Raw genomic sequence first — 16,533 nt, forward strand, 5'->3', positions numbered from 1 at the left:
AGCACAGCTAAGCTGCAGAGTCAGCAGAAGAGCGACTGAACTGAACTGAGGGTGGTTTAGGTGTAGCTAGGGTGATGGTCACAGCCTGGAACACATGCTGTCTGCAGTTGGCTCTCTACTATTGGTTCTCACAACCACCGGAGGGAGGAAGCTGGCCTATCCGAAGGGGACCCATTCAGACATGGCTTATGTGCTGGGCAGAAAGGTCCACGCTGATGATAAAAGCAGTCACCAAACCCCTGAATAACAGGATGAGAAAGACCTTTATTCTTCTAGGTTCTCCCGGAAGGCTTCCTTGTATTGTACACAATAGTTATGCAGAGAGTCATTTCCTGATACTAAGGTTCCTAGGTCTGTAAGTTAGAGTAGAACCTGTCATCAACCTCTGGGTAATACCAAGGCTGAAGAAGCAATACTTCTTCACTATAAATACATAAACAAGCACTATAAATATATAAAATCAAGATTAGGTCTAACTTCGCTAGAATTCAACAATGACAACAAAATAAAAGGCAAAATGTAGTTTTCCTTTTAGATAAGTATGTGTCATTTCCCAAGGGTTAAAAATTTTAGAAGATAAAAATGTATTATTTTAAACATTTAAACACTACTGGGATTTATAGTTTGTGGGTACTAGTTAATTTTAAGAATGTAAAGTCCTTTCTAATGTTCTTCATTATAAAATGGAATGAAGCAGGCTATGTGTTGCACCCCTTTAATCCTTGCAGAGGCAGGAGGAGCTTTGATGTTCGAGGCCAGCATGGTCTACCAAAGTGAGTTCCAGGACAGCCAGGGCTACAAAGAGAAACCCTGTCTCATAAAACAAAAACAAAAACAAAAATAATCATAACCATAAAACAAAACGGAATGATCCGTTGCTCTTCAACATGGACAATCTCCAACTCAAAGAAACGAGTAGAAACCCTGGCAAAGAGAGTGCATACTGTGTGATTCTAACTATTAAAAAACAAACAAGCTATATAATGATCAGTAGAGGAGGGTGAGAGGGACAGGAGGGACGCCTTAACAAGGGGATAAAGACACTTCATGGAATATAAATCTGCTCATTGTCTTCACTGTGATAAGGAATTCACAAGCATGTACAAGCATGATCAAATAGTATATTCTAAATAAATTGATCAGTTCTACAGATCAATTACACCTCAACAAAGCCCTTACTAACAAAGAATGACTTCAACAAGCCCCAGACATTTGAAGGGAACTATACTATCTCTTGGTTGAATATGCATTTAAGTAAGGTGGAAAACTAATATAGAAGGTTTCTATAACGACGTGGATTGTGGGCTACAACAGGAGTTTAAAATTGGCCTCCTATGGTATAATACTAATGCTCCCATCAAAACAGACAAGTTACAGATCTGAACACAGGCCACACGTCCCCTTCTTTCCATGCAAGGAACTACATGGCATGAATACATTCCTAGTGCACACTGTACAGGATCTAGAGCACATAGAAGAAAATAACAGATAAGTGTGCACTGCTGCATCTAATCACCATGATCAAAAGACTCCTTTCTAAGTTCTTAGAAACAAGGACAATCAGTGAAGGGATAAGAACTAAAAATATTCTCCTGTCCAAAAGCAAGTGTCAACCTGGTCTTGAATGAATCTATGAGAGACGCTGCATTCCCTGTATCAGCAGACAAACAGAATGCACAATAAGGAGTTACACATTGTACAGGAACAGGGATTAAAAACTGTTCCTTGAGCATCAAAGTGTTCAGGATTAGTTTAAAAATCAGAATTTCCTTAAGGCTTGTGTTTGGGGAATCAAACACAAAAAATAAAATCTGGGATCTCCCTTGAATCTGTTCATTTCTTTCATGAACTAATTGTTTAAAAAGATGCTACAGTTTCTAGGAGGGTCAGAGAGAATGTTCATACTGTAACTGACTTCTAAAGCAGTAAGGATAAAGGGCCTGGAGAATGCACTCTCTTAAGAACTGTCAAATGTTGTTATGATTCTTCAGTAATTAATAAGGAATGAGAGATTGTGAACTGTTTTCAACATTCAACAGCAGGCAATAAAACACATTTACTAAAAATTAGAACCAGTAGAGCATACCTAAGAATATGCAGGAACAGGCCACAAATCTATACTGCCTCTCTGCATCAGCTACCAGAAGGAAGGGACACATTTAGTAGCTAAGAGTCTATACTCCCTCTTTCCAAAAAGTAACTTTTTCTCATCAAAAGAAGTAGTTCTATTTTGGTCCTCATTTCCTGCAAGAAATGTAGGTGTGGCTGGTGTCTGATGTATAGGGCCATCACACTATTTTTAATTTCTGTGTCCCTGGATGTTCAGTATCACAATATCGGAAAATTCTAACATTTCTGAAGGTGGATAGGCATATGACTACCTGAGAAAAATGTAAAATCCTGCAAAACACTCTGGACATGATCAACGGTATGACCTTGGGGAAGAACTAGTAAACAATGCAGGAGAAAAATATCATTACACAAAACTGGGTTCATGGCATGAGGGTGGAAGGATTGGGGCCCATAACCATCACGGTTAATCCTGGGGCCCTATGCTATCAGGATATCATTTTATTAAAGTGCATCAAGGTACTCCTAATTAACAGACTTATGTAACATTTATTAAGGAAATAATGCTATCCTGAAAAGTCACCAATCACTTTCTCTTGGCTTTCTCACCTCTATCTCAGCTGAAGATTAGTCACTGATTGAAAACCAATTACCTAGGAGGCTGGAGGACCGCTCAGTAGCTACACTTATTGCTCATGCAGAGGACCTGAGTACATGTCCCAGCACCGACATGGTAGTTCACAGCCATCTAACTTCAGTTCCAGGGGAACTGATGAGCTCTTCTGATCTCTGTGGACACTAGGCACACACATGGAATACATACACACACACAGGCCAACACGCACATAAAAAAAACCAATCAAAAACAAACCAAAACAAAACAAAAACTAAGTAGTCTACTATGAGCCAGGGATTATGATATTAGAACAAACAAAAGCAACATAGAACACAGACTCCTGACAAGACTAAAGTCCCAGGATCCAGGTATTTCCCGAGGGCCAACTCCACCCCTCCCTTCGTATGTGAGACCCTGTTATTCTCAATGGAACAACTGGGAAGCATCTGTTATTGACAGCCTAAGGAATCCTTCCAAACACAAGTGTGAAAACTGTTCCTATCAAAGCAGCTATCTACATTTTCAGAACTGGGCTGAAAGGGAAAGATGTCCTCAGATTTCCATTACCGTGAAGCTATTCACATTCAACAGAACCAGGAGCTTTGCAGTCGCCCCTTAAGAGCACTGCTCTCCATACTGCTAGGCACTGTCCCCAGAACCCTGTTCCTAAGAGATAGATTTATCTATTTGTGCAAGGCTCTAGGAGCTATTGCACTGGCAGCTACAATGAATCATTACCTCTGACCATCCCTCCAAAATCCTTTTTAAATAAAAAGCCTCCCTTGCCAATTCTGTGATATTTCCCTCTTAACAATCTCCCATAAGGAAATAAGGCATAAATCAAAACAAAAGGTGAGTTTGTTTAAATGCTACAGAAACAGAGCTTTGAGGATCTTCAGCCATCTAATTTAATACAAAAAGAAAGGTCAGGTAATTTAGGTCATGAACTTCTACTTTACATGCTGATGCCCAGAGTGGTGTGGTAGAGACGGACAACAAGAAGAATCAACTCATGCTGGATAATGAGTCATAATTATTCACAAGTACAACTCATGAAACAAGTGAACTTCCTCACTAAGTACAAATTTCTGGCTTTTTATACTCTATGATGTCCTTTGAGTCAAGCTGTTAGGTAATCAACACAGTAACATGTAAATACATCACCCAAGAAACACAACCCTGGAGGAAATACTGCCAGCTGATTTAGATGAATCTAGTTCACCATGACTAAGAAATGAGTTACCATATTAAATGAAAAATAACTAGGGAGAGGTCAAGAAATTTACCATATTATTAGAGTGCGGCAGATTCTGTAATGTGGTTATGTTAGCAATAACAACAAGAACTGCTTTCAGTCAGAAGGAAATACTGCTGCTTGGGTACGGAGGAGGGAGGAGGGAGGAGGGAGGAGGGAGGAGGGAGGAGGGAGGAGGGAGGAGGGATACTGACAAGGAAAATAATTAGACTTTCAACGGGCAGATGTGTTAGGTCCACCTCCAAAATGCCTGTGCTGGTGAAACTGCCCTAAACAGAAAGACTTGGCTGGGTAAACAAACACGCCTAACTAGTTTACTAGAAAGGCCCATCTCTCTGGGGGGTCTGAAGCCATCCTCTCTTCCACCAAGCACACCTGGTTTTAAACAGACTACTTGTTTTTAGTTACTTGTCTCATGCTCAAGTTTGACAGCATACACAAAAGGCTAACGCTTGTCTCTAAAAGAATGCATTTGTACTGAGCATGACTACAAGCATAGTTCTGAACACATTCAAGAATTTGATCATTTATAAGGTGACTGACCACTAACTTGCATGTCTTAATTATCTTCAACAGTTTACAAATTAGTAGCTTTTATAAGATTAGGATTTTACAGGTTTATCCCTGTTAAATTTGAGCCTTAAAATTTGAATTGGAGGGGGCTGGAGAGACAGTTCAGTGGTTAAGAGCACTGGCTGCTCTTCCAAAAGACCTGGGTTCAATTGCCAGCACCCAGAGGGCAGTTCACATCTGTCTGTAAATCCAGTTCCAGAGCTTTGGATGCCCTCACACAGACATACATGCAAGCAAAACACCAATGAACATAAAATAAAAATAAATTATTAAAAAAATTGAATTGAAAATCCTTTAGCTGCTCATCAAAATAAAACTTGAAATCATAAATACAATCCAGAAAGAGACTGAGAGCTTTATTTTTCTGATCCTTTCATAGTATACCTTTATAGAATATCAGTTTCTTCTATGACTCAGTTTATCTAAATAGCTAAAGTTTAACAAAATTAGCAAAGACAAAGAGGCTAAAAATACATCTTCAAGTTAGTTACTGCTAGCTTGAATAGACCTTTACAACCCTAGAAATTTATAACTATAATCAAACATTTGTTGTTAGTCCTATTTTTCATAAATAAGAATTGAATCCAAATTCCTTTGGACCTAACAAGAAGTATTTTAATGATTCATTTTATTTTTAACTATGTGTATGTATGTTTATACATGTGGGTTTTTGCACTTCACTGCAGTGTCCTCCATGGCCAGAAGAGGACATCAGATCTCCTAGAACTGGAGTTACAAGTGGTTGTACACCAATCAAACTCAGGTCCTCTGCAAGGGCAGTGCATACTCTTAACTGCTGAGCCGTCTCTCCAGCCCCTCAAGAGGTACAAGTATTTTGGACAAGAAAGGATCATTGTTAGAACAGCTTGCTTCGGAAAATTTAATGAAGACACAACAAGCGGATGATAGAACATAAAAAAGAAAAAAACTGGTTCCAGCCGGGAGGGTCTACCTACATCTAAATAACGAAAAGCACAGGAAACCAGGGAGATGAAGGCTGAAGATGACACGGGAGCTACAAATGCTAGAGTCCAGAATGCACATTTCCACGATGATGTTTTATTGCCTTTTCTTTACTTACAGTTCAACATTTCATACGGAGGAAATTCCTAACTTTAGGGAAGACAAGATGGGCCTATGAGAAAAGTCTATTTTAATATACTGAACGACTCAGTTGTAGTCCCCTACAAGGTCCTGACAAAATTAAAGTTCAATACAATTCCCAGCAGATCTAATGACCCCAGGAGAATCAGGGATGGCAGTAAGGGTGTGCAATGAGAACAGAGAAGGACAGAGCTCTGCACCTGCATTTTATGTGCAGGAAAACATAGCCAAGAAACACCAATGAAGCATGCTGCTTGGTGATACGAGGCAAACAGCGAAAGAACCTACTAGGTATTAAAAGTGAGAACCTCAGGAATGGAAGGAAGTGGGCCATGAGAGGCAGTCACAGAACTCAGGACAGGCGACTGGTGTTTTTCATGAAATGCTTTGGAATTTCTATCTGGCTCAAGTCTCATGTCTGACCTTAGGAAACAGTGAAACTTTTTTTTTTTTTAAACTGCAAGGAAAAGTAAGTATTTCCATGACCTCCCTCCACTTCCTCAGCATGATGTCAGAGATGGAGATGAGCTGGGTATGCACTTGGGGGAGGCAGACAACTGCTGGTGGTGGAGGTGAAACCTTTGAGAGGGAAGGGCTAATGACCACTGTGGGCCAAACCCTCTACATGAAGCTGAAGGTCACTCGGTTCCTGAGAGGGTATTTGCAAAACTCTGTATGACTATTGGAGACAACGTGGGTCCTTTCCACAGAAAAGGGTTGTCATTTCCTGCATATTTGGCAGAATACGGGCTCCCAACGTCCTAAGGAAAACTGCCTGGCAAGCTCAGGAGCTGTTGCTCAACGACTTCGACTCATCTTCTGAAAATCTGTACTCTTCTCGGAGCGTGATTCACATGCAGATCATGTACAAACACTGAGTACTGTGCATGAACGGATGGAATGAGGGCAATCTCCTTGGCTTACTGACCTAAACACTAAACGGAGCCACTTCTAAGCTACAGCAGTTGAGAAGGTACACTTCAATACACAGTTCTGAAATCCACTGTTATTCCTGAAAACTCTAGGTACCAGAAGTTAACATTTCCTTGACAATACAAATGTACACTCAGTGATTAATATACTTCTTCCCTGGGTTTGGAGGGCTTTCTTGTTTTCAATATGGGAAAGGTAAAGCTTCTGCTGCATCAGGTCAGACTAAGAGAAGATGCGGTCATCATCACCACCATAGCCACTGCCCCTCTCCCCCCAATGTACCAATCTCCAAATATGCATGGCCCACCAGAAGGTGCTAGGGGGATGACATCAGAGAAGCCTGGTCTAAGGAGAGGAGTCACGCACAGTTGAAAATACTTATTTTCCAATGCAAAGGCCTACACCCAAACACTCAAGTCCTCCGTTCAGATTCTCCAAGTGCTAAGAGCTCATCAACTTACTTCTTGCTCACACTGGCCATTCCCTTGCCCTCTGGTGTGCTTTCTTTACCGACACATTCACAAGCTTATCTATCCCTTCTGTCTCAGTAAGCAGCTCCTGCAAAGGCCAGGTTTCCTTTCATAATCACAATACTATTATGATACTTAAGAAAACTAATATTAATTCAATAGTAGGAACACATACATGGTACATATTTAATCTTTGTTTATTTGGAGGGTATGGGGTTGTGTATTACACGTATATACTTGTTAGTATAGGCGCATCTGTGAGAACAGAGGTAGCCAACTTTCCTTAACTGATTTCCCCCCTTAATTATTTTGTTATATTTTTTGAGACAAGGTCTTGCTATGTAGGCCTGACTGCCTGAAACTCACTATGAAAACACAAATGGCCTCCAGCTCAGAGAGGCCATCTACACCTGCCTCCCTGCACAGCTACACCCTGGCTTCCAGCTTTATGTTTAAGACAGGGTCTCTAAGGGAACCTGAAGCGTTACCTACTCAGCTATGCTGGTCAGCCAATTAGCTTCAGGAATCTGCTGTCTCCATTCTCAAACCTCTGCCTCATGCTGGGCTTAAGTCATCACGTACACGGTGGCCTGTTTTTTACATGGTTTTTGGGGATCCAAACATAGGTGCTCAAGTTGGTAGTTTATAGACTTTCCTGGCCCAAACTTTTTCTATTTGTCCTTTGTAAATGTTTTCATTTTGTTTCCTGCTCCAGAGTCAAGTCAAATCTCACCCAGTGCATCTGACTGTTAGACCTAGGAAGGGTTTTAAGAAGGCCACAGTGAGCGAGCTGTAGTGTGTGTTCCCATACATCCATGTACACCCAATAAATAAATGTAGAAACAAAAACCCTGAGGAGAATAATGTCCTCCAGATTACCTGTCCTGCAGCTGCTCATCCGTTAGCTGTAGCCCCTCCTTCAAGCTCAGGTATCTGTCTTCCCTCAGCAGCCTCGATCCGTCATACAGGCTGAGCTCTCGGTCATGGATTAGTCTGATGGGAGAGTGGGGTAGAGGAAACAAATTAACCAATGACATTACCACAGGCAGAATCACTCAGCCAATACATAACCATGCCTATCACTGCAGGTGGTGAGCCTAGCAGTTTTGTTAGGTGTATTTTCCACAATGGTAACTTGGTCAGTGCCGTTCTGTGTTATCCTTGGCACATGTTAAGACTCTGTCTGCAGAGGAGCCGTCCTGAATGCCAGAGGTGGGTATGAAGGAGAAGAGGCATGAGAAAGAGAAGGAGGGGGTGGGAGACAAAAAGAAACAGCTGAATGAGCATCTCTGGTCAACTGTGGGACATCCATTCATGAGCAAGCCAGTTAGCACACACTCCTGAATCCAATGTAACTTCTTAAGGGAATGTATCCAAATACTTTTTCTGTTGGAACTGCTGGATTTAAAATATCAAAAGCCTCTGAAATGAAGTAACTCCACTGCTATTTCACAAGGCAGCCCTGAAGTAACAGCTTTCCACACAACAGAAGACATTACCCTTAGGCACTGCAAAGGTCAAAGAGCAAAGACTAATGCAGAAGTTCTGAGCACAGGCTGTGCAGTCTGTGTTCAATTCCAACTTTGCACTTACTTGCTAATAACCAGAGAAGGGAGAGCTATTCCATCTCCCTAAATTTTATTATAAAATTAAGGCAAAAAAGAAAAATTACAACAAGGCCAACCTCATAGATTTAGTGTGAAAACTGAACAATTAATATAAAATAGGCATGTAACATCATTGTTCTCAGTCTGGACTGTTAGTTAGACTCTCTAGGCAGTATTTTTAAATGCCCATGTTCAAAACTCTGGCCTGGATCAATTACTTCAAGAATTGGTGGGGATGCAGGCCAGGCATCGGCATTTGAAGTTCCATCCTGCAAGGCGGCCCAAGGCTGAGAACTGGACACTCAGATTTAGCACAGTGTAGGCACAGTGTACTCTTGTACCTGGCCAAACATCCTAGAGACAGCCAAAAAGATGTCACTGAGTCTTACTTTGTATCACATTTATCTGTTTGGCAGAGAAAAATACACTGTAAGTCTACGGAATGTTTGTGGTAAATCACTAAAACTTTGTGATTACTATTTTTAAATCCACACGCATTGAATCCAGATTAATACAACACATTTGGAATCTTTCATTACACTCAGTGTCTGCATCTTGTCAGCGATAAAAACTGTGGTTAGCTAGTTGAAGAAACGGCTCAATTTCATTTATTTGACACCTCCCAGTAAGTCAGACTAAAAATCACGCAGCAGAAGAGGAATGAACAGCATCAATAACCTTTTAAATGACACAGGCTATGAATATTTTCCACAGAAATTACACATAGAGAATGTTCCAACATTAAATTCTAGAATTCTAGTTTTTGAAATGTGTGGGTAACTTTTCCACACTCAAAACAAGAAAATGGTGGTTACAGAAACGTTCATATTTGTGCCAACTGAGTGAAATAAGCAAATATATATTTTATATTAAACATCTGTCTCAAGAATTAAAAAAAATAATAATTGCTATAAGCTCAGGTCCCAGTGTCGGCCTGGGAAGATTTCTAAGCAGTGTAGTTAGGACAAAACCACAGACACCCTGTCTGTGTGGCTTGTTGCTCATATTACTCTATGTATGTAAGTAAGCCTTTTACAACCACTGCTGGGGCTTTCTTCCTTCAGCTCTCACACAGCGAATTCTGGCACAGAAGTGGGCTTGAGGCCTTATATATAATCATGTGTTTATAACAACAAATGTTAATGATACTTTATTCAACTTAAGTATAGAATTGTAAATTCCTCAGGATCTGCCTAACCCAGGGCTTAGGTTGGCATAGAGACTGTATGTGGCACCAACCTTTGCAATACAGCGAGCGTGCCGGTGTTGACCCGGTGGATGCCATCCAACAGGACCAGTTTGCCTTCCCGAGCGGCATTCACAAGGGGTGAGGATCGCCAGGCAGTGTCTCCGTTGGGGAGTGTGTACCGCTGCTGCAGCAGGTCACGTGCTGTCATATCCTAAAACCGTGACACACGCCGGCAAAGAACACGCAGAGTTAATGTTAAAGACACATGTAATGCTCATGTAGTCTTATAGACACTTTTCTCTGCATATAACATTTCTCTTTGCACAGTGTATTTCAAATAACAAAAAATCTTCTCAAATCCAAAGAGAAAGAGCACCACAAAGCCTTAGTTTTTTCCCCTTATTACACATTCACGTGATGGAAGGATGGGGGGTCCCCTTTCTTCTTTATTTACTGCTCTCTTCCTCTTTCCAAAGGATGGTGGCAGTAATTACCACCTGACTGCAATGGAATCAAACTCAACTACTGGATTCCTGGAGGGACCACAATGCGGGGGTTCTCTTTTACACGGAGAAGCCATGTAAAGTCAACACTCAGAGATGCTTGCTTTATCCAGAACGTGCATTTCCCTTTGAAAATCCCTCCGAGGGACCATGCATTGACTCCTCAGATTTACTGAGGTTCCATCAAGGAGACCCGATGAGGGGCAGGAACTGGGAAGCAGAAACAGAACTGAAAAAGCAAATGAAGGGCCCGCACACCACACACCAGCACCGAGACTGTGCAGCACACTCCAGCAAGCGAGGGAGAGCTGTACTGTCTACAACTGTGGTAAAATAATACTGTGCTGCCTTAATACAAATGGAATGTCCTTAATGTGCTAATGCCGGGGAGGACGCCTTAGCAGTTTCAGATGCATTTTGTGCTGCTTGCATCAAACAAAAATTAAACCTTTACCATCATTTTATTCAAAATTTTATACTCCTTTGTAAGTTCTGTTGCTAATGCTCCTAATTTACAGCAGAAAACTGTATTTACAGCAACAATCTCACTAAAATCCAAGTTAAGATGTGAGTCTTATTTCTTCTAGTGGTCTCATTACCAAAAGAGGTCCTGACTTCAACCCTTCAGGACCCAATCACAAGACAGAGAAATCAAGCTGGAACTGGGCTGAAAGCTTCATCTCCGAAGCTACCCCTCAGGAAGTGTAAAAGACACTGTGCAGGCCGCTGAGAGAGAACTGCCATCAGCAGTCTTACTCAGCTATAGATCCTGGGTCCGACACCATGACTACCAAGCAAGACGCGGCCACTGGTGCAGTACTCACAAGTCTGTTACGGGGGTGACCAACTGCTCTGTTAATGGATTGGAGGCCTGGTACACAGAAGGGAATCCGCAACTGCTACTGTAAACCCTGGGGAGGTCACAGGCCTTCAGAGGAAAGCTACTTCTGTTATTTTGTTTAACAGACATGGGACACCCATCAAACCGCCTCCTAAATAACTATGCTTATGCCCAGAGTAGTGAGTCTGTGAGCCCTGGTCACAGAAGCTTCCTTTTGCAGTCTGAGAATAAGTGACTGCTGACTGCTCCCTCATAAACAGAACTCCTACAAGGCCCAGGGAATACTGCAGAAGGAGGAATAGAAAAAATGTTAAGGGCAGTGGGGGAGAGCAGTAGGAATGCTAACTCCCACATAGGGCATTGGTGCTGCGCTCTTAATTCACATCAGCTGTGATTATCTACAAACTCTGCACAGGATGGCCCATCACCATCGTTATAGGGAGAGGGTCGCATGGGGCTCCAAGTCCTCCCTGAAGATATGTACACTGGCTGGCAGAAGCAGAAACACTTTCTTCATGGTGTAGCCTCTGGTAAGAAGCCATACCGAAACTCATTTGGGTCATTCCTTTGCCCCTCAAAAAGAGGTAAAAGTGGAAGAGAGGCTAGTTGGCAAGATGAAATCAATCAGCATAAGAAGGGGACAAGAGAGGGTAACAAGGTCAATGTGATAAAATGAATTATATACATACATGAAAATGTCAGAGTAAAATGTACTATTACATGTGGTAATATAAAAAATAAATAAAACTACCATTAAAAAAGGTAATGACTTAAGAAGCGTAAGTAGGATTGAATTAAATCATGAGGACTTTTATATATATATATATATATATATATATATATATATATAAAATATAGATTTACTTATTTTATGTGTATAAGTGTTTTGCCTATGTGTATGTATATGCACCATGTGTGTCTGGTGCCTTAACAGGTCAGAAGAAGGCATCAGATACTCTGGAACTTGAATCACAGATACAGGACCTGTGGGTGCCAGGTCCGCTACAATAGCAACAAGTGCTCTAACCACTGATCCATCTCTCCAGCTCCATGAAGACATTCTTAAACATAACATTCAAGTCCAGCAAGCCTCACAACCTTAAAAGGCTGTTTCTGATATGGTATCATCACTTGACCTTATTCTCTGTGGTGATTTGAATGAGAATGGCCACCATAGGCTCATATATTTGAAAGCTTGGTCCCCAGTTGTCAGTACTGTTTTGGAAGGATTAGGAGGTGTGGCCATGTTGGAGGAGGTGTGTTTCTGGGAATGAGCATGGAAGTTTCAAAAGACTTAGCCATTTCCAGTTAGCTCTTTTGTTGTTTGTGGATCAGATGAAGCTCTCAGCTACTGCTCCAGCACTATGCCTGCTGCCATTCTCCCCGCCATGATGGACATGGACTCACCCTCTGAAGCTATAAGAAAGCCCCCAATTAAATGCTTTTCTTTACAAGTTGCCTTGGTCACAGTGCTTTGTCATAGTAAAAGAAAAGTAAGCCATACATTAATAGTGGTTTTTTTTTTCTTGTTTGGACAAAATAGAATATAATAAGATAAAACAAAGACCATCACACTGAGGCTGGGCAAGGCAACCCAACAGAAGGAAAAGAGCCCCAAGAGCAGTACAAGAATTAGAGACACACTTGTTCACACACTCAAGAGTCCCATAAAATACTAGGCTGAAAGCTATAATGTATGTGCGGAGGACCTGGGGCAGACCCATGCAGGCCCTGTGCTTGCTGCTTCAGTCTGTGACTCATATGAGGCTTGCTCAGTTGATTTAGAGGGCCTTGTTGACCTCCATCCCCTCTGGGTCTTATACTCTTTTCCTCCTCCTCTTCTAAGGGGTTCCCTGAGCTCTGAGGGGGTAATAGTGGTTTTTTAATTGTACTAGGAACTTATATCTTATACAATCTGCATGGGCAGTATCACTTCATACTGTCAATGACAGCTAACAACAGCCAAGACTATCATCAATGAGAAGGTGTGTGTGGTGGGCCAGGGGGTCAGGGGGTGGGAGGTGGGAGGTGGAACAGGACTCTCCCCTCCCTCAGGGGCAGTGCTACTGAGTGCTAAGTCGTTCTTGGGCAGAAAAAGTTAGACATAAATCAAAAGTCTGTCAAGTACAGACTTGTTTTCAATTTATTTTAAAAATCAAACATATGAGCATATATATATATAAATATATGCAACATGCATAAAATCTTTTAAAATTTAATATTGGAACAAATTAACTTAAAATTCTCAACATTAATTATATCAGACAAAATAGTCTCTACAGAGTCACATGACCTATTGTCCCAAAGGTAAAACACACACATACTTTAGCACAGGGCTTCAAAACCAGGCTATAGTCCAGCAATAGCTGGAGAAAGTCATAAGCTTAGGCTCCATGTCCCTGAAGAGTCAGACTGAACAGATCCAACCTCCTGGTTTTTATTAATATTACATTTGTAGCTCTTCTAGGCCTCTGAGGCAACACATTCTTTTATATAATGAAGTTAATATGAACCTGAGTTTTATTTATTTATACCTCCCCTTATTCTAATAGTACTTATGAGGTTGGACAAGGACATACAAAATGCACAACAAAATAGCACAAATTAAAAGGAAATAAAGGAGTAAGCTTTGCTTCCTTTTAGCACTCTACTACTAGCTTGGTGGGTAGAGTACTTGCCCCACATACAGGAAGACTGTAGGCATAACCCCAGCACTGCCTGGGCTGTGAGACCCTGTCTTGAAAATAGACAACAACAACCACCCACTCCTACTGGTATTCACAAAGGCGATAGCTAGAAGGAGGCAACCTGACATCATATTTGCAAAAGAAATGAATGGATGCTGACTTTGAAAATCCTGGGTCCACATTGAAAATTGGCAATACACTGGCCCAGCTCAACTCTAATCTTGTTTTTGTCCAAAAAATGAGATGAGGAATACCCTGCCTCTGGCCTAAGCAGTTCAGGGTTTTGTTATATGTTTTGTTGGTGGAGGTTAACTCTTCATTCTCAAACCAGCAAATCTTGAACCGCAACTCTGTGCAAGATATTAAAACATTCCATATGGTCCTCATCCAAAAGTCCTTAACCATCAAGTTACTTCCCACAGTTTACAGTGACCAAACTCACTGACATAATAGTCACTGAGAGATGATAGAGTGGCAGCACAATGTCTCCATCTCCAGCCTGGTAGTCGCTGAGTTTCTTACAGTGACTGAGCAAAATGGAATAATTATTTGAGGTTGCACAACAAAACAAGTTGTAATAGAACAACAATGCCCAGGGCTTTTATTGCCAATCACATCTACAGATTAGAAATAACCTTCATTCAGTCTTCAAAACAGAATGATTGTCATTTTACAGACTAGCTCAGTTCATTCGATCACTTCAACTTTCTTCACACCTTCATGAAAGTCGTTCATTTTTAGCTTACTATTCATTTAAAAAAAAAACTCAGAGGATAAAGTGTTCCCCTTAACATGTGCTGCTGTCTTTCATAAATAAGGCCCTTCATTGAAAGATCAAGTCCAGCTGGTCAAGGAAGAAGTTGGCACCATTTCTCCGTAACAGTCAATACCAACATTCCATTCAACTGTGGACGTTATTTTCAGCTGCATGAGAATTCAAGGGCAGCAAACTAAACATTCATAGAACTGGACCTAATCAAGTGCAATCTATGGAAAACCTGAATGGTTGGTAAATAAATTCAGGTAAAACACTCATCTGTAAAACACCACAGTTTTTGTGGGTTTTCCCCCCAACATCTTGTTTGTTCTTTTAAAAAAAGATTTATTCATTAATGTATTTTATGTTTACAGGTGCCCTGTCTGCATGCATGTCTACATACCATAAGAGGGCATCAGGTTCCATTATAGATGGTTGTGAGCCACCAGGTGGGTGCTGGGAATCAATTTTCTGCAACAAGTGCTCTTAACTGCTGAGCCATCTCTCCAGCCCCTTAACTGTTTTTATGTATAGGCTATTTGGCTTTTAATTCCCTGAAATTGTCTTAATATTTTTATTTAACATATACATATGCAGAACCAGGGATTCATGTGTACATGTGTGTATATATTTTATATATTTCCTATTCTTCCTACATATGTGTGTGTGTGTGTGTGTGTGTGTGTGTGTGTATGTCAGTAAATTGAAAAATGAAGACTTTTAAAACTTGCTTTTTATGGACATCTTGGAAGCACATTAATGAAATTATAAGAACAATGAGTGCCCCATTTCTGCATATACTTTCTTGTCCCTGAAACCTTTGAACTTTGAGAATAAAAATAGCACTAATGATATCATAGAGCCCAACCATTTCCTCTTCTGCATTTCCTCAAAACCTTTAAAGCAGGACATGAAATCCAGCTCATTTAAAAGCTTCCATTGTCTGACTTCAACACAGTTCCTCCTCTAGATTTCATGAACACTCCCACACATCTCCTAAGGTCTGGGGTCCTACTAAACTATGTTTTTTAAGCAGAGAAAGCCTATGAAAATGGAAACATCTTAATAAGAAGCATAACTGCACTTCATGTATCTGAGAATGTAGATTTGAACTTTAAAGCAACAATATGCCTCTGATGTCTTCAGGAGTTTTGCTTGGTCTAAGCTGATTTTTCCAACATGTTCTTAGGAGACTCAGATATAAATCATCAGCCCAGTAAGAAAACCATGGCTGTTTACAAAGCAGCTGGAATTGGACTAGGGTTAGTTTTAAGTCATGTCATCATAAAGAAAACTAACAAACTGACAGTGTATTTTTGGTGTATAAAGGAAAGGTCTTTCTTTAAATATAAATACTGACACCAGAACTACAATTCTACACTATAATGCATATGCCATTTTTTGGTAAAGAACTAAAATGGCTTTGGAAAAAGTAGGGTATCAAAGTACATACAGAATAGGATCTCAATCAGGTTTAAAACAGTACCTTTAAGTGGGGAGGGGGAGGATGGGCAACAGGATCTCACTACTCAGTGGATTTGGAACTCAGATCAGAGATCCACCTGCCTGTGCCTCCCAAGTGCTGGAATTAAACATGTGCACCGCCACACCTGGCCCCAAAACAATGCATATTCTTACCACAAATATGAACTCAGAAAACTGACAGAAAGCATTTAAATTGACTTCCAAATACATGTCTAACATACTAAAGATTATGAAATTAACAAAAAAAGCATACAAAATATACTGCGAGAAAAATTACAATTTTAATGTAAACTGTGTAATATCCAGCATAAAGACTGTCATAAGATGTGTGTGGTGACACGTTAACACATGCCTAAGAATCCAAAATCAAGTGGTAGAGGCAGGAGAATCCAGAGTTTGAGACCAGACTGGGCTATATAAGAGAATGTTGTGGAGAAAAAAAG

General features: G+C 40.7%; 1 protein-coding gene across 1 annotated transcript in view; it reads right to left on the minus strand.

Annotated features, from left to right (window-relative positions):
• The window catches only part of Vwa8 (von Willebrand factor A domain containing 8), a 341,953-nt gene that overhangs the window by 198,202 nt on the left and 127,218 nt on the right, over positions 1–16,533 (minus strand). The window contains exons 13-14 of the mRNA XM_059273290.1: positions 9,868–10,028; positions 7,901–8,014 (exon numbers count right to left, since the gene is read on the minus strand). Coding sequence (XP_059129273.1) covers positions 7,901–8,014; positions 9,868–10,028 — 275 coding nt within the window. The remainder of the gene's footprint in view (positions 1–7,900; positions 8,015–9,867; positions 10,029–16,533) is intronic.

This window comes from Peromyscus eremicus, chromosome 9 (genome assembly GCF_949786415.1).
Source record: "Peromyscus eremicus chromosome 9, PerEre_H2_v1, whole genome shotgun sequence".
In the NCBI taxonomy this organism is placed as follows: Eukaryota; Metazoa; Chordata; class Mammalia; order Rodentia; family Cricetidae; genus Peromyscus; species Peromyscus eremicus.